Source organism: Podarcis tiliguerta (genome assembly GCF_965153285.1).
Source record: "Podarcis tiliguerta genome assembly, chromosome: 1".
Taxonomy (NCBI): domain Eukaryota; kingdom Metazoa; phylum Chordata; class Lepidosauria; order Squamata; family Lacertidae; genus Podarcis; species Podarcis tiliguerta.
Genome location: NC_139534.1, coordinates 98,196,539 through 98,216,093, shown reverse-complemented (window position 1 = coordinate 98,216,093; position 19,555 = coordinate 98,196,539). Strand labels below are relative to the sequence as shown.

General features: G+C 36.4%; 1 protein-coding gene and 1 long non-coding RNA gene across 6 annotated transcripts in view; both read left to right on the top strand.

The window, feature by feature from the left end:
• Positions 1–19,555, top strand: part of NOVA1 (NOVA alternative splicing regulator 1) — a 145,475-nt gene that overhangs the window by 100,537 nt on the left and 25,383 nt on the right. For 4 of the 5 annotated variants that reach the window (XM_083452939.1, XM_083452935.1, XM_083452936.1 and 1 more), the window contains exons 3-4: positions 512–678; positions 16,521–16,592. In XM_083452939.1, the coding sequence (XP_083309065.1) occupies positions 512–678; positions 16,521–16,592 (239 nt within the window). The remainder of the gene's footprint in view (positions 1–511; positions 679–16,520; positions 16,593–19,555) is intronic. The other variant, XM_083452937.1, reaches the window with a different exon arrangement.
• Positions 3,827–5,710, top strand: LOC310683797. The gene is made up of 2 exons (XR_014514540.1): positions 3,827–4,561; positions 4,671–5,710. It is a non-coding gene; the product is annotated as an uncharacterized lncRNA (long non-coding RNA).

Here is a 19,555-nt window from a genome sequence, read left to right as displayed (position 1 = left end):
TGATTTAGTATATTACTCTCTGAAGCATTAGGTTTGAACGCATGAAACCTTAGCTCAGCTACTGGCTTAGCTATGAGGTTGGGCTAGTTTCTCTCTAACCCACACCACAAGAGGGTTATGGGGCTAAAATGCCACTCTTTTGGAGCAAGGGCTGAACAAAGATTTAACAAATTCAGTGTATTATAAGGAAGAAATCCATTTAAAATATTTACTGGGATCCAAAGTGCCATGTACAATGTTCCGCATGCTATCACCGTGCCCACTAAAATGTCTCTCCAGATTAGGTCAGGGGCTTTTTGGAGCAGCATCTCATGAGGTTTGAGGGGCTGTCTCCAAAATGAAGAATTATCCACTACCGACCCTTGGTGCAAGGGCACACTTTGTTTGTGTGCATGGGACTATCTGGTTCCTAGTTAGTGAAGCCAAATGGCTCCAGTTTAATCAATTTATGAACAGAGCTAATATTCTTTAAAAACAAAACAACAAAAATGTGCTTTATTTGTTTCTGAAGGTACGACAGAGCGGGTGTGTTTGATCCAGGGAACAGTGGAAGCATTAAATGCAGTTCATGGCTTCATTGCTGAAAAGATTCGAGAAATGCCTCAAAATGTGGCCAAGACAGAACCAGTTAGCATTCTGCAGCCTCAGACAACCGTCAATCCGGACCGCATCAAACAAGTGAGTTTTGGTTGAGAAAGGAATACACTGCTTTTATATAAAAGTTCTTTCAAAGAAGCCCTAAGAGATTAACAAGTAAGGCATTCATATGAAATACATCATGTAATTATGTCAAAAGCTTTTTATCACTTCTAGCTAACTGCTGAGTCTTCCTTTTCATATGGGAAATGCCCAGTTTTAAGACTGCTATTCCCCATCATGACTTTGGTATCATCAGTAGGATGGTCTCTAGAACTGTCATGTCTGGATGATAATGTCATATTTTAATTTCAAGAATTCCCCACCAGATCAGCCACTGTGAAAACAAATCTTATACAATCTTATTTTGGACAATTGTACTGTCTTTGAAGTTTGCTAGACAATGTTCTTGGCCATTTTATTTCTTAAAAGATAATATCCTATCTTTCTTCCTATATTGCCCTCAAATTAAAGTAAGCTTTCCAAGAAGTAAGTTTAGCTAGATCAAAGCAAATTTTGTTTGCTAATTTGTTTGCATCTTCAGTGGTGAATTAGTAGTTTTCAAACTGGGACAAAGCTCCCCTTCAGTGACACAGGATACCTGAAGAGTAGCCAGAAGGCTGCAGGGAGGCATAAGATGTTGAGGTCTGAATGGCTACTAACAGAGACCCTCATAGACTCATTGCATTTCTAGGATTGATTGCTTCTTCAATGCCCATCCTCTCATTTGGTTCTGGGTTAATCTAATGATAGTTCTGTATGTATGGCTTCAGGAGAGAACTAGATATGTTTCTTTCATCTTCTAATTTTGGTATTGGATTAGTACCCCAGTTCACAGATGCTTCCGTGCAACTTTACATGAGATTCCTCATATAGTAATGTATGGAATGCATTATTGATTGGTTAAGCAGGGCCAAAAAGTGATGTAAATTCAGGAAGGAAGTGCAGTTTTAAAAGCAAGAGAGGTGGTGGTTAAATGAAAGTAGAACTCTTGCAATATCCATGTTACTTTGCACATTAGTTAAGATGTATGGCTAGATAGCACAATATTTATATAAAATGGTCAGACATTTGTCAATGAACTAAGCAGTGGGTGCACACATCAAAATTTATACTGTAAAACTATTTAAAGCTATGATTCATATTTTAAAAGGGGACATAATTGGTCAGTGTTTCTGCTTTTAGCATACCTCTAAATGAATAAATGAAAATATTTAAAATATATCTCTGTTCTTTTTGTGCTTTGCTCAAATAATGTTTTTTGTGCTTTGCTCAAAGGTCAAAGCAGAAACTGGTAAGAACTTAAGAGAGTGTGGGAAAACTGTTATATCTCTCTATTTCAAAAGCTTCCAGATATGTATAAAGTTAAAATGTTCATATATAAACTGCCTGCTTCACAAAAAATAATAATCATTTTAATCTTTAACCCTTGGTTGATAGAAAAACATATATTACCAATCCAGTTTGGGGATCAAACGTACCCTGAGAAAGACTGTGGAATAGTATTAAGCATCACACTACGTTCAAGGAGATAAATTATACATTTTCCAAGAACATCCCCTTTTCACTAAAACTGTAGTTACAAAGAGTGTTCAGGATCTTAGTCCACAATATAAAGTATGCAAGACCTACAAGATTTACAATAATAGTCTAATCAAGCTCACAGATACCTATTTATTTAGAATATTTTGGTACCATGGCAACTTACAGGGCCATTTACAAAATCAAGAAATAACTACAAATAAAGTGACAGCAAGATGTTTTGAAAAACTATTAATTCATTAAAAAGCATGGGGAAGTAAAGCCTGGCACCAAAAGGTAAGCTGAAGGCTCATGAAAGCAACCCTTTGGAAAATGTGTTGTTGATACCTTCCTGTAGCCTAAAGAGGACCACCTAAATTTCATTAATTGATTGATTGATTAAATTTGTATACCACCCTTCATCCAAAGATCACAGGATGGTTCATAACATAAATATAGAATAAACATAAATATAGAATGAGAACACAAATACATAATAAAACAAAAAGGCCATATAATGCTAATCAGTCACAGGCCTGGTTGAAGGGACACCTGCCAAGGTGAGGGTGTAGGTTGCTTGGAAACATTTACAGATTCAGTTGTGGTCAAAATAACCCAAAAGCAAAATCAGCAAGTATTGTTCAACATAAACTGCAAAAAAAACTAGGATGAAAAAGCAGTTTTTCTGGGTGTAAAGGAAGGTTCCAACTAGAAAAAAAAGTTTTTTTAAATATCAAGTTTGTGCAAAAAGAGCTTGTATACCTGTACTACTGACCCCTAAACCTGTTCTTAGTTAGATTAAGGATTCTCTTGAAACTGTTACGAAAATAGGCGCAAGATCATATTTATGTTCTTTTCTCTCAAGAAATTGAAAGAATAGGTTCTGGTCATGCAGAGCAATCCAAACCTCCTTTGCAACAGACTGGGGTTGCATTTGGCAGAGGTGTTCCTCCTGTGCTGAAGGAGGGGTTTGAGCTGGCCCAGAATCTGTTGAGACCAGATCACTGTCTGTCCTCCCACCTTAAGCTCCAGCCACTATACATGGTAGTGCTGTCCATGTAGCAGTAGCCTTGGTGCTTTAAAGTCCCACCAGCCCAGGAGGAGTTTGAATTGCTCCATAAGAATTTTAGCAACATGAACAATATCTAAATAGCAGTATTAAGTGAAATCACTTTGATTCCTAACAGCTTACAACAGTAGGTATTACTCGATAGGGTAACACCTATAGGTACCTGTCAGGGAACTGCCATTAGTGCCGGAGGGAGAGAGCAAAATCCAGAGGGATTCCATAGAGCGTCCCGGGATTGGGAGAGGCAGCCCATCTTCTGGGGAAGAGAATCAGCGTAGCACCAGTGGAGAAGGGCGGCAGATGGGGGAAGCGGTGAGGCGGTCCCATGACTCCTTGCCGGGGACCAGCGGGGAGAGTAGAGGTCCTCCGCTGCCTACACCCTCCTTGCGCAGAAGGCTTTCGCGCAGAGAGAGTAGGAGGAGACTAGGCGTCAAAGAGCTTCTTTGCTGGAAGAAGTTTAAGAAACGCCCACTGACGGATTCTGCCAGCGATTGAGACAGCCACGGGTGAGTGGCTGTTCGGACAGAAAAGTTTCACTCAGGCAACCCAGCCAGGTGTTCGCACTGGCTTACGCACGAGCAACCCCTAGAACCACTACAGTACCCTATTGACCCCAAAAGTTTTAAGAATAAAAACATAGGTTTCCCACCCTCTGGATTAGATTTAAGAGGCAAGTCCCTGAAACATCGCATGGCAATTCATACTCCATGATAAGTGAAGAATACCTGAAGCATAGAGTATCAGAATATTAAAACAAAGTTTTATTAATTTTTCCACAGCACTGTCAAGGTACATTTGGTCTCATGTACTTACTGAAGGTTAAGAGCACAATTTTTATTTATATAAATGATCATCTTAGTTCCAATTTAAATATATTGTTTCAAAATGTTAGGCAAATTAATATTAAGCAGCTGTCTTTCTCTAAATTATTTGAATAATATGATTTATAAATCTGTATTAAAAAATTGAAACCATCTTACTGGGTCTTGCATTTTAGTTACATGCTACTAATTCTGTTAATTCTACCTCTATTAATAAAGTTTGACTTTTAAATAGTTGCATTAGGTCTGATCACCTAGATTAGTTATTGGCCATTTTGCCAATACTCCTTTTTTGGGTAGGGTTATCGAGAGAGTAATACCAGCAAAAGTACTCATTCTTTGGTTGGGAACAATTATCTTGACCTATTTCAATTTGGATTCAGATCTAGTTTCAGGGCTGAATCATCCTTGGATGTCCTGCTAGATGACCTACTGTATATTCAAAGAGGGACGGGGGTAGGTAATATCACCCTGTTGCTTTTACATTTGATATCATTGACCATGGTATCTTGGAGTGGCTCTATGGGATGGGAATTGGTGACACTATGTTTCAGTGATTCTCTTCCTGCCTACAGAACCATTCACAAAGAGTGATTTTGAGTGGCTGCCTGTTGGTCCCCTAGTGTTTGCACTGTGGTGTCCCTCAGGGTAGCTTTTAAATATCTATTTGAAGCTGTTGGGAGCAGTCATTAGGTGTTTTGGAGTAAGGTGTCACCAGTATGCTGATGATACCCAGCTGTACTTCTCTGTAACATCTGAATCTGGCAAGGCCATGCATGTTATAGGCCATCATCTGGAGTCAGTGATGGGCTAGATACTGGCCAGTAAACTGAAGTTGAATCCTGGTAAAATGGAAGACCCCATAGGTAATCAGTTTCCAAGTTCAAGAAATTGGCAGGTTGCCTATTCTTGACAGGGCTTTACTCTCCATGAAGGAACAGGTGCATAGCTTGGAAGTACCCTTAGATTCAGCACTGTCCCTGGAGACATGTTTGCCATCAGAGTGCTTTTTTGTTTCTTCAGCTGGTTGGCCAGCTATGGCTTTTCCATGGCCAGGGGCAGCATAGCCACTATGGTAAACCTCTAGACAAGACTATTGTGATGTGTTCTACATAGGGCATTGAGGTTGGTTTCAAAATTCTGGCTAGTGTAGAATACTGAAACCTGGTTTTGTCAGAACAGCTCCACGTCAGCATATTACATTGGTGCTGAAAGCTCTTCAGTGGCTACCAGTACATTACAAAACTGAGTTCAAGGTATTACTGTTAGTATCTAAAGCCCTAAAAGACTAAAGGACTGCTTTGTCCCTTACACATAGTCCAGATCACTACAATCATCTGAAGAGGCCCTCCTAATTGTCACCCGGTTATCTAACATTTGTTTAGATTTTACAAGAGCTACGGCTTTTAACGTAGTGGCACCAATACTTTGGAACTTTGTTCATAGTGAAATCAGACCGGCACCTACAATTTTGATATTTCATCACTGGCTGAAAATGTTTTTGTTTCGCCAAACATTTTTAGAAAATTAATTTAATTCAGTGTTGGTTATTTGTTCTGCATTTCCTGATGTTTTAATAATTTTATTGTACACCACCATGGCTTTTTTTTAATGAGTTGACGGTTTATAAATGTTCTTATAAAAATAAAAAATTAAATATAAATGACTGCTAGTATCCTTATTTTGTGCAATAATCTCTAACATTTCAGACTATGAAGAAAAATAGCTACACAAGATCATCATCAGATTTGTAACTGTTATTTGTGTTAATTATGGAGGGATACAATATCAGCTGCCCTTTATAACAATTTCTCTTCACAAAAGAGACTGATTGGAATTAAGAGTTTGAAATTTGAATTTGGCCTGTGTGTTCTATAGACTGCAAAAGTTATAATATTTGTGGGTGTTTAAATTTAGAAAAATTATTCACGGTGTGTAGAAAGTGGGTCAATTTATGTTTTTCTTCCTCTTTCATAATACTAGAACCTATGAAGTTGGAACTACAAAACGTTCTTCACGTACCACATTTTTAACTTATGGAAGGTGCTATCACAAGAAGAACACCAGTTTAGGTGGTTTTAAAAGCAGATTTGACAAATCCATGAACGATAAGGTTGTCAATCGTGATGGTTATATGCCAATTTCCAGATTAGAGGAAGGATGCATCTGAATATCAGTTGCTAAGAAACAGCAATGGAAGTAGACCATTGCCCTCATGTCCGGCTTACAGGCTTCTCAGGGGCATCCGGACACTGTGGGACACAGGATGATAGATTAGACAGACATTTGAACTGATTTTGCAGGGCTCTTAATTTTCCAGGTTTTTCGCAGCCACCCAAGGAAGGCGTGCTTGCACTTCTCCTATTATTAAGAATAGCATAACAAGAATATTTGAAATACATCATGTCATAATTCCTTGACATAAGATAGCAGCAACCTTGTATAAGAGGTAACTTCATATTTGTGTGTGGTTCAGGAGGGGATTGCCCTAATGTCTGTTAGGCAGCATTTCATTATCTCCCCCTCCCCTGTAGCTGCTTATCATTTTCAATAGTTCAAAAGCCATTAGCAAATTTACTTAACATTCCAGGTTTGTTTTACAGTCGTGATATTTATAAGATAGAAATTGGGACTCTTGGTTCTGAGCTGATATAGGGAGTATAATATCTCAAGACAGACCTTTTTGCCTTAACAGTTTTTACTGTAGTGCAAATATGAAAGCAGCCTTAGAAATTCAACACTAACTATATATATTAGTTTCAGAGTAGAGAAAAAGCAGTAAATACACATTTGCAAATGTAATAGTTCAGATTGACTATCTCAAAACCAGTGCAGAAGAATTTAAAACACTTCTGAAAATTGCCCATTTATCTAAAAGCATCATGGTACTATTCTCTGCCTGGAATGTAGTGATTACATTCATGCCCAGAGATCCAAAATATCTCGATTCCATTTCATTTAGCCTCTAGGTTTTCTTGTGGAAGGAACAGTGGTTGCTTTCATTTCTTTCAATAGTATCGCAGGCATAGGGGCAGAGCATGCAAGGCTTTGGGGAGATAGAATCCTACTGAAAGTTCCATGTCAGGCATCAGTCAAAATCTCTAAATGACTTTTCAGGCCTGGAAGGACACAGGGCATGAATCTTAGCCCACCCCATTCCAAGCTTTTAAAAACTAGTATGAAAGCAGTCTCAGCTGAACTAAATCCTGAATCTGACAAAGTCTTCTGTTTTGTTCCAACTGCCTAGAATAGTATGTTGGAAAGTGATAGAAAAGTGATAGTTGGGAGAGGAGTTATCACAGTTTAAGAATTTAACCAGTTTAATAATTCATGAGTCTGGATTGTGAACTAACTTCACACACAGTATTTGATCAGTCATTCATCACTACCAGAAAAAGGACAGTAAAGAAGTTTACAGCTCATAGATTGTCTGTAACTTATGCTAGCTAAAATGGCTGTTCTGTGAGGTGATAAAAAGTGCCCTATTTTTTTTGTTAATTACATTATATTGTAACAGCTATGTTCATAAACTACTACAAGTGATTGTACTATTATGTACCAAATATGCATTAGTTCTCCAGGGCATGAATAATGTATTATTTGACTACTGCTCTTTTAGTTTTCCATTTTGAGATTTACTTGAGGTAGATTCAGACATAATGTTAGCCACCATCTGAAATCACCCCAGAAAGATGGTCTGTTAGAAAGCTCAGTAAACTACAGCCACTGATCAGTTATCACAAATTCTCTTGTTGAAAGTAAGGTATAGTGTACCTGTAGCTGTGAGACAAGAGGGGATGACATGAAGTTTCCAGCTCTTAAGTAAGGGATGACTAACCCGTATAGCAACTCCTGCCATCCCTGACCATTGGCCATGCTGGCTAAGGTTCAGCCTAACAACATCTGAAGAGGCAGAGGTTAGCGACCCCAGGCTTACATACTAAAGTGGTTTTTGAAATAGTATCTGGTGCCTAATTTTAAAATACTGTGTTTTACTATCAATATTATATTGTAGGTGGGAAACTAATAATAACAACAATAAATTTATTATCTGTACCCTGCCCATCTGACTGGGTTGCCCCAGCCACTCTTGGCAGTTTCCAACAAATAATAATAAATAACAAAACCACCAAACATTAAAATGTTTCCTATGCAGGGCTGCCTACAAATGTCATTTAAAAGTTGCATAGTTATTTATCTCCTTGACATCTGATGGGAGGGCGTTCCACAGGGTGGGCATCACTGTCAAGAAGGCCCTCTGCCTGGTTCCCTGTAGCTTCACTTCTCACAGTGAGGGAACCGCCAGAAGACACTCGGAGCTGGACCTCAGTGTCCGGGCCGAATAATGGAGGTGGAGACGCTCCTTCAGGTATACTGGGCCAAGATCATTTAGGGCTTTAAAGGTCAGCGCCAACACATGTCTTCAGAAACATAGTAGGAGCCAGTGTAGATCCTTTATGACCAGTGTTATATGGTCCCAGAGGCCACTCCCAGTCACCAATCTAGCTGTCACATTCTAGATTGGTTGTAGTTTCAGAGTCACCTTCAAACAAAAACCTTTCTGAATATACAAACCCTTTTCTTGTGCAGCAAGAACTAAAGTCTGGAGAACAACAAAAGGGAAAAAAATAGTTCAGCAGCGAGAATATTTAGCAAAGAATATTCTGCTACCAAGTTTTTGTAGCTTCAAAAATGAGATCATAGAAAATGCTGATAAGTTCTTTACTGTAGCCTTGCTTGAAGGCAGCTAATAATTACTGGAAAGCTGCACTGATAGTATGAATACTTCAGTGTTAATAAATGGAAATTCTTTAAAGTGAATTAATCTTATGATTTCTAATCACTTTGTACATCTCATTACGAGAAGTCTAATAATTTTTAAATGCAACCATTTGCCTAATGCAAAAGACTAATTTTTTAAAAGTTTTTTTCTGTATATAGTAATTCACACTTACTGAATTGCTTCCAGCTTTCTTTAATATGCCTAAAACTATGATATTTATGAAGTACAGCACATCATACAGATAAAACAGAATTTCCATTCATATAACAAAAAAAACTTTTTTAAGCAGCAAGCACTCATTTATGAATTTGAAGAAAATAAATCTTTTTTTAGTGACTACGTACACTCCCACACATGAATGATAGCTTTGTTCTAAGTAAGATCTTCTTACAAAGCAATGATGATTAGATGTCACAAGAACATGTTTTGGTCATTAACAGGTTTCTTTCACTCCAGCCAACATGATCTGTCAAGTGAGAAGCAGCCACTCTTCAGTTCAGAGCATGAAACACTGGCTCAGTTTACGTGTACCACTAAACCAAAATATTGGCTTAGCACAAATTTGCAGGTTCCCAGACAGAAGCTCACGGCTTTTTAAAAATTTACATACCACTTTGCTGAAGAGTGTTATACTGTTAGAATGCATTTTTATAACAGATCTTTTTACAATCCTTCTAAGCACTTTCTCAACCACCTTGCTAATATGGTGATGATTGGAAAGGTTTCTTTTTAATGTAGCTGAAAAAGCATTTTAGCACTAACAAAACATTGATTAAGATTTGAGTAATACAATGGCTCCCACCCCAAAGATTATACTAAATGTGTGCTGTAATACGATCACCATGGTTGGTTGATGGCCTTATGTGAAAGCTCCGTAAAAAGCATGGCAATTTCACACAAAACACCTAGTGTGGCACCACCCTTCCATTTTCTAGCTGCCAAGCAAGCAAAAGCTAAGAGCTAATGGCCACAGGGCTTATTTGTCAAGATGAGCCTATGCCCTCTATTGAAATGAAGAGCAGGCTCCAAGCTATGGGATTTGATGATCTGCCAAGCTTGTTTCCCTTGAAACTTAATTCTTTTAAGGCAACATTCTGCCACTCAACATCTTTATGACTGTCTCCATAATACATCCAGCATCTACTTCATTTTCTTAGAAATATACTATCTTTTGGATGTTTTTACCAACTATAGATATAGTTCTTGCTGGCATTCACCCTTGCAGATCCATTTCCCCAAATATTTGGAAGGAATCAGATTCAGTGCTCTCTAATGGGATCAGTTCATTTGTACAGCTTTGTGACCATCCAGTTTTCTAGGGTTTTGAATGTAAATGTGAATTGAACTCATCAGTTGACATTAGTTTGTTTTAGGGTGTGTTGAAGACTCCTCAGTGAGGCAGCAGCTGGAGCTGCAGCAGGCATCAGTTCAAAGTTTTGATGAACTGCTAATGTCTTAGTTTTTTAGGTAGGCCATGTGTGTGTGTGTGTGTGTGTGTGTGTGTGTGTGTTATATACACATGTTTTTCTTTCCTAAATTTATTAAGTATTGGCAACAGTTTTCCTATGTCTCAGCTTACATATAAGTGTTTTTATCTTGTATGAGCTTGTGAACTACCCTGAGATCTACGGATGATGAGCGGTATACTAATTCAGAAAATAAAAAAACAAAAATAGAGACCTGTTAAAAAATTGTTGCCAAGTAGGGATAGACAAGCATTTATTGCACAATGCATATTTTACACTTTGTAATGTCATAAATGTATATTGCAGTAACAGCTTTCTTTCATTTAAAATGTATTATGGGTAAGAAGTCTATTATATTATTATATAATATAAAATGCAACATATATATGAGAGAGAGGGTCTTTCATCAACTGTATGACGTTTTCATGTTATTTTAGATTCTAATCTCAATCTGCTGGCTTCCTTTGAGTCACACATAGTTTTGAGTCTTTTCTTTGGGTATAGGAACTTCTTGAGATTAGCTGTTTGTGTATGAGGATGCAATTTGATCATTTTTAAAAAAGATCATTTTTATCTTTGAATTTATCTTTCAGAAAGAGTGTACATATGCTTTTATTGATTCATGTCATTTTAAAGAGCAGTTACACTATTTTCTTCTTCCACCATCTCTGATATTTTCATTATATCATAAACAGTTATTTAACAGTCACAGTATTTTTTTAGATTAAAAAAAAATGAAATAGAACAAATATTACAGTTTTTGTATAAGAACAGTGTCTCAACAAATTACAGATTAACCAAAAGGTGAGAGGGGAAGTTTTTGTTTATTCCAGGCTTCCTCAACCTTGGCCCTCTGAATGTTTTCAGACTACAATTCCCATCATCCCTGACCACTGGTCCTGCTAGCTAGGGATCATGGGAGTTGTAGTCCCAAAAACATCCAGAGGGCCAAGGTTGAGGAAGCCTGGTTTAATCTATAGTTTGTTGAAACATTGCCATTAATTTATTAGTATTAGTATTATTAGTATTAGTATTAACAATAACCTGCCCTTCTCCTTAAGATCCCAGGGTGGGTTACAACATTGATACACAATATTTAAAACAACTTACAATCACAGAAATAGGGTGAGTCACTTTATTCACCTCAACTAACAAAAGCCAGCATAAAGATGCATGTCTTCCATAACTTAGAGGCTGCCACAGATAATTCCCTCTCCCAGGCCAGCCCCACCTGCTAATCTTTGAGCTGTATTAGGGCTGTGCACAGATTCCCCTATTTGTAAATCTGGGTCATTTCTTATTTTAACTGCATCCAGTGCAGAACTCTATTATATACAAATTTTATTACAAAAATATATAAACATATCCTTGTCATCTTCTAAATTATTTCCAGTGATCTATATGGCTGAATAATTTTATCTAATTATTCCAGTACGCAATAAGCCTATTCTATTTTAATTGTCAAGTTGCCTACCTTGCCTCACAATATTAATCAAATTTACCTTATGAGCTAATTCCCACAGTCTTACTATCCGGTCTTCTAGCATAGGAATAAATATTTTCCTCCATTGTACTATAGAGTACCACGCATTGCTCAGGATTTCTAAGGAACACCAAAATCCTGAGATTTATAAATGCAAAATATATTTTTTTGTTCCTTTATTTTTTTAAAAAAATTCTAATGTTGCTGGATAAACAATAATATACAATCCTGCCAAATTTGGTTAAAATCAGTCAGTTTTAAAAGTTTCACTCCATAATCTTGGTTGGCTGTAGCTGGATGCTATTGCCAGACAGATGGTTCTCAATCTCAGGAACCATCATGCAAAATTTGATGATTCTCCTGCTTCAGCTGACACCAAATTCAGTAGTGCCAAGTCCATTCACAGGGGCAATCCAAAAAGAAAGATATAATCACAGTCCAAGGACAAAACATACAGACAACACAAGAGGTCAGGTCTGGAAGCAGTCCTAGGTTTGATCCCATTTGCTAGCTAAGGCATATCAGAAGACTTATCAGGAACTGAAGGCTTTTAACATTGAGCCTTAAGAGCCCCATTCAGAGCCCAGCTGCAGGCCATTTGGATTGTCTGAGGAATCTCACCTGCTCATGAGGAGACTGCACCTTTAGACACTGCCACTCCCCTGGGCCCTGTGCAGGTGCCTCTGTGTCTTACGGAGAAGAGTGGGGTGTCATGATCCCTGAAGACCCTGGATACCTCTGCTCTGTTTTACTGTTCATTGACACAGCCTTCTCCTGTATAATGTGTGCTTTCGGGAATAACACATCCACCTCTGAAGAGGATTTCTCCTGTGTTGGCTTGACAGTTACGATACCTTCAGAGGTGTCCAAATCAGTGCAGTTTTGAGAGGTTCGGTCTACAACTTGATTCAAAGCGGCATTTGATGGTATTGGAACATAGACCAGACTGTGCTCTTCAATCTCAAGATCCATCACACAAAATTGGGTTAAGATATATTGGGTGTTCTAATTCATAGCGAACAGATGGCAGGCAAAAAAACAACTTTCCAAAATTGCTGTGTGAGCAACCATTAATCACCAGTTCCTTAACATGTGATATTACTAATAGTTTTATCAGTAGATCATAACCTCTTATGAGTTTAATTTCATTAATTATAGTATTCTAAACTAACATTCTTTTAAAACATGACCCAAAAAATGTGAAGCATATCTGCATTCCATGATCCACATCTCCAACAAATAATCGCTGTGTCAATATATAAACATCTCAGCTGTGCTGGTGAATGGAATATTAGTTCATAAAACATTCCTTCTAAATTTGTATGCATTGTTGAGGAATATGTTGCCAAATCCATTTCAATACACCTTGGATGTTTTGTATTAATTATTTATCCCAATTATTTTGATAAGTATTTCTTGATGTATCCAAGCTTGATGTATCCATGATATATGCTTTACTCAAGTGTTGTTGTGTCTGCTCTGCTGTCATTAAGATTTCATTTCATTTTGATGATGAAAGAAGTTGTACATATTTTTAATGACAGACAAAAATAGAGGGAATATATGGCAATTTTCCTGACTACATTTACAAATGATTTTTTAAATGTTCTTGCTTTATTATTTTGTGAAAATATGTCAGCAACTGCAGAAAAAGAACCTACTCAAGCTAGTCGGTATTGAGAATGTTGACATGCTAAATATATATGTGGTTGGTGTTTTTTTAGGCTAATTCTTGCTGTTCAGTGCAAGCTTTTGATTTGCTAACTCTTTCACCAGTAGAAGTATCACCAACTGAAATTTAATTCATACTACTATGTGTAGTTCTTCAACAAGCAGCATTTATATTTTCAATTGGTGTTCTTGCTTTTTAATATAGCATAGCTATCAATGAAATCATTTTATATAGGGTTACTCTGACATTGTCAGAGTTTCCATGACATTGTCATAGTTTCCGTATATATTTGTGACAAGAAGGTATCTAAAATACACGTACTTTAGATACAAGGTATCTAAAGTACACGTGAATGTTTATTAAAATATTGCACATCTTTGACCATTAGTGTTCAGAGTTTGAATTTTGCGCCCAGCCATGGCTATAGCCTTCTTCTACCTCTTCTCATAAATTGTGGATAAAGACTTTGGATAGGCACTGCAGCTCTTGTTTCGTCTTGCTGGAGACTGCATTCCCTGGAGAACAGTAATCTTACAAGAACACTTGTTTTCCTCTCTTTCAACAATTACGGCCATGAATAGCTAAAATTACTACCTATTATAGAAAGGAACTATTATATACAGATTTTTTTTCTCAAGATTGTTGTGACAATGATATTTTCTATAAGAAAAATCTAACACTTAAGATAAATCAAAAAGTGACCAAAGGAATTATAGGTTCCTTGGCATATCTGTCCCTGTGAAGTTAGTGTAATACAATCGTTTTATAAGTACCTACATGAAAGTGGAGTAATTAATAGCATTCATGACAGAGCCATCTAGTTTCCTTAGTTTGATTAAGTATCAAGGCGAAAAGAGAAGAGGTTTGAAGTGTTTGAACTTAAGGCTTTCTATCTAGATTATATCCTCTAATAATGAAAGCACAAGAAACATTAGCTGGAAGGTCTATTGTAAGTTGGTGTGCAATGAAATCAAATACATGAATATAAGATGTGGCACAAGCAGCAGTGCTTCTGGAAAATATGTAGGTATCAAGCCATGGTCTTACTATATGCTATTACCTGTGCTGTTTTTCTAGAAAAAGAGGTGCAAGAGGTGCTCATCATGAATGCCTCCCTTGTTCTCTTATAATGGCAATGGCACCCACCTGAGAGGTGTCAGAATTGAGTTCTGGTGAGTTCTGGCTGACAAAAAGCCCTGGCTATTACCTAATTTATATACTGGAACAACCAGCTGAATACTCCTCAGTTTGTTCCTCCTTCAATGCAGAATCAGTTTGTTGTTCTGTCTATAGAATGAATAGTTTTAAAACCATATGAAGAGAGAAAATTAGCAAAGCATCCATGACTATAATAGCAGTTAAGAAATTAACTAAGCTATTTTTAGAAGCTGTTGAATTTACTTTACAGGTTTTCAAAGGAAGAGGACCTAAGTATAGTATGTTCTTCTAAACAGGAAGATGATCCATTGGATTGCCTCCAACTATTATTCCAATTCATGGGTAGCATTCCATGATGGGGTGTAGATTTCAATTTAATGTGCTCTCTGTTATCTGTCTTCTCATCTTATAAACTAGGCTACAAAATATTTAACAATTAGACAGAAACATTATCATGCATCGTTTGGTTGGTTTCAGACAGCCATTCAAGCCAGCGTTGCTGCATTAATTCTTTTTTTCTAAGGACATTCATAGGTATTTGTTTTGTTTTTAATTAACTGAAATTTAAGCAGAAGCATGAGTACATTACTGATGTCTCAGAACTGTGTTACACTTTACAGCTGTTACATAGGTCCTCGCCAAAAAATATTTCTGCATGGTGACTATCTCAGGAACTGTAACATTTACTGTATGGATTAGCCATTCCTAGAGATAGTTTTAGACATATATTGATATATTTTATAAATTACTCACTGTAAAATATTTAGATTTCTTTTTTCCTTACATTATTGTTGCCACCGTTTCAAATACGAATAGTCATAATTCTGTTATCTTATTTTTCACAATCTTGAATTGAAGGATGGCTGCCTCAATAGAATTTAAAACCTGCGCATTGTGATCAAATCATTTGGAATCTGTGCATATATTTCAAATCAATGCTTATTCATTAGCGTGTTAAAATTATGCTGTATGTTTTAAGTAAGATATTAACACAGAATAAATACTTCTTTTAAACATCAACTAATGCTACCTTATTAACAATTTGTCTTAGTTTAGTATTTATAACATAAATGATAAGTATATTGGTGCAGTTCTGTCGCAATGTTTATAATTGTCATGTTATCCATGGCATGACTTGCTTTAAAGAAAAAACAATAAATACTGTAGAAATCTTTTGCTTTATGAACTTTGGGTTGCATCCAGACTTGCTGTTCCACTCACATAAGGGATGAAGATCTAATGGAGTTTCCCACAGGAGGAAGAGAGCAAGGTGATTTTCACCACTTCTCCCTTTCTCTTTACAACCCCCAGCACCACCTCCTTTGCTGGCCCCATGGCTTCAACCCTACAGAACAATATTTCAGGGTGCATCAGGAGCTGCGGAGGGGGAAATTCTCTAGCGGAGCATCCTGTGGATGAAGTTCTGGATCCAACCATTTGGCTGTATTTTTTGTATTATATGGATCACTAAATATACATGGAGTCAACTTTAAGACAAAAATCAAGATGCAATGAGAGGGAGAATATTATATCAGATATAAACTTCGACATCTGCTCATTGAACTTGTTGGAATTTGTATTTGCTTCTACTGATTTTTGCTTTCACTTAGAATCAAGTATGGGAAAGAAAATATTATTCATATGGGCAGCATACTTTTTTATTTTGTGAGTTTACCATCTTAATTTTAAGCCATTGATTTGTTTTACATGCATATGCATGCATACTTACATGCATTAGTTATTTGCTTAATTGGCATTAAATTCCATTAAGTTCCAATGAGAAAGAAAAATTTAGGTCTCAGGCTTTTTCTCTTTAATTTTCAATTACATTACATTTGTTTAATTTTTTTTTTAACTGTTCAGTCTAAGGCTTGTTGAGGTTGATTTGCTCCTGAACTGCTTTGTTCCCAGACATTGCCATCATCCCCAACTACCACCAAGTCCTCTCCATCTGATCCCATGACCACCTCCAGAGCTAATCAGGTACAGTATCATTCTACCATCTACACCATACTTTTCACGAGCGGCAGCTTGCAAACTGGAGAAAAAGATATGGTGGGTTAAGGTTTTCTTTGTTCATTTGCATATATACACCCATAATCATGGATATCTAATGCTGTTATATAAATAATATTATTTTTAATTTGGTAAATGAAATACATTTTTTAAAAAAATCTATTTTAAGATACCCGTACATAATGTTTGTTGTTGCAATCCAAGTAGCCCTTGAGGGGCAAATAGAGCTTGCTTCTGCTCATCAGATTTTCTCACTTCTACCCCCCCCCCCCCCCAGCAGCAGCTGTTCCTTAGGTTACACTGGGGGATTGTTGAATTGGCCAAGGCTTCCCAAGCAGCTCAGGGTGCTGCTGTCAGGACAAAATGATTCAAAAATTGTGGAGGACATACAGAGCTCAGCATGCAGCTCTTTGGACTGAGGTCTATATGTATAATGTATCTTTCACAGTGTGGGTTGATAGACTGTGTTTGTTTATAAAGAAGAATATGTTTCCTATAATAGAATGCCTGTTTACACACTGGGGGGAATTTTATGAGAAGTTATAGTCCTAGAATAAAGTAAAATGAATAAAGAGTTATAGTCCTAGACTAAAATAAATTTGTTTTGTAAGATCAATGTTCAAAGCTATTTTAGCTTGAGCAAGTAATGATTATTTTCTTATTCTATGGTCTTTAATGCACAATCTTATTTTTAATTCATAGTCTTCAGTACTGACATTTATTAAGTTCATAAGCAATTTATTTACTTTTCATTCTGTACATCGTAGAATAATATTTAGGATATTTAGATCTTTATTGATAATTTTAATATTTCTTGTCAACCACTTAGAGGTTTCCCTACAATCAAGCTTCATATAAAATTTGTTAAATAAAATAAAAAGAAAGTGAGTTGGATCCAAAGCCCCCCCCCCCTTTTCTTTTTTTTTCTTCTTTTTTTTTTTTGCATACAAAAGGAGTCTTTTGCTTTTATTTTATATCCGAAGCTGGAACATTGTGTAAAAAAAAAATGAAACTAAAACCAAAGATGTTTTTCTATTTGTGCAAGCAGGAAACTAAGAGAACTATTTTAGCACTGTAAGAAATATTTCACAAGCATGTGCAAGACAGCATGAGCAGCTGTTTTCCTTTCCTTCCAACTCATGATTCTTTGCCTCCAACCCTGTGTAATTCTTTGAATAACAATCAAACACGTTTTCATCTAAAAATGTTATATTGATTTTGAGGATTTTGGTAAAGAAAACATTTAAATCTAAAGCATTTGAAACGAAGCATGTTGAAATTATTGTGCTCTGTATTAAGAGCCAGTATTTGTTGGAGTACATGACTGACAATCAAATTGGGGGGTGGCTGCCTTTTTCATGCCCTACTTTTAAGCTTCCACCATCTAACTGGAGATAGAATGCTGGACTAGATTCTGGAGGACACTGCTCTGATGCAGCAAGGCATTTCTTTCTTGTGATAACAACCAAGCAGTAATCTCTCTGCAATTTGCTGGTGATATGAATCAGTCCAACAAAATTAAACTGGCAGAACAAAAAGTATCATCCAAGAAAGAAAGAGAATAGTCAAGTATTGTAGAATTCCATCTTATTTGGGATATCTTATTTTAAATTATTTTAACTAGCTGTATGTTTTATTTCTGTATCTAATTATATTGGTCTGTTACTATAATAAATCATTCATTCATTCAATTAATAGTTAAACAAGGCAGCTTCATAACCAGTGGCTAGATTCTGACTTGTTTTGAAACTGTTTGAACTGTTTCTATTTTTAGTCTAGTGTAAGGTGATATACACTATATGTATATTTAAATTCATTTCTCTTTTGGACACTGTTGTATATGAAGAAAGATGTTACAGTCTTAAGCTAGCTTCTGGAAATATGTCTGCATTTTTTCATTGGTATAATTTATTTTATTCTCTAGACTACTATTCCAGCAGGAAACATGCAGCACATAAGACAATTATGGTTGTGCTGTTAATTCTGATGATAAGTGAAGTAGCTGGCAATTGTTTCTAGACTGTAGCTATGATTAACATTCAGCACCATCATATTGCCAAGTATCTGCACTGCGGCTGTCACATGAAAATTGGTTTCAGCTCGATAGTTTTCAAACACAACTGTACAGATATATATTTTGTTTTCCTATTTGTTCTGAGCAAGAAATGCTGCATTCAATAACACTCAGGATAAAATTCAAAACCAAAGTCATGCCTGGAATTTCATTTTTCATACACCACACTAGCTTCAATGTATAGTTTATTCTGATATTTTAAACAATCTGAGCTTGATTCATGCTAGATTTATAGTACTGTTCCTTAAACTATTTTTTTCCACATGCCACAAAATGCCCTTAGTAGATTTCACTAGATGATTTGGAATGTGTCCTTAACATAGCTTCTGCCATTGCCAGTGAAGTTAGTGTGATGAATACTCTTGTTGCTTTCTTCTTTCCCCTTATTAGAACAGGAACTGTGAATATTTTGTGTTACAGTAATATTGCTTCAAGCACTTTCTTTTTCTGGAGACCAATGAATACATGTTCTAGTAGCAAATTTAATCCGTGTTGTCTGTTGTTTTAAAGTAGTATAGTCTTAATTCTAAAGTAGTATAGTCTTAATTCTGATTTTATTTAATTCAGTTGCTCAACTTTATTCATACTATAGGAAAATATTGGCTCGCTACTGTTGCGATTCTTAGTATTTATCCCGCATTTAAATAGTAATGATGATTGTAATAATAAATGGTAGTGTAATCATTGGTTGTGGTTAAATTATTAAAACCATAGAGAAGAATGAGATAAGAAAGGGAGAGGATTTAGTGCCTATGTCCCATTATGTATTCAGAGGAAGAAATAAGAAATTGTGTGATGGTAGGGATAATGGAAAGAAAGTGACTCCAAAATGCAGTGTTAAGAAAGGGACTGAAAG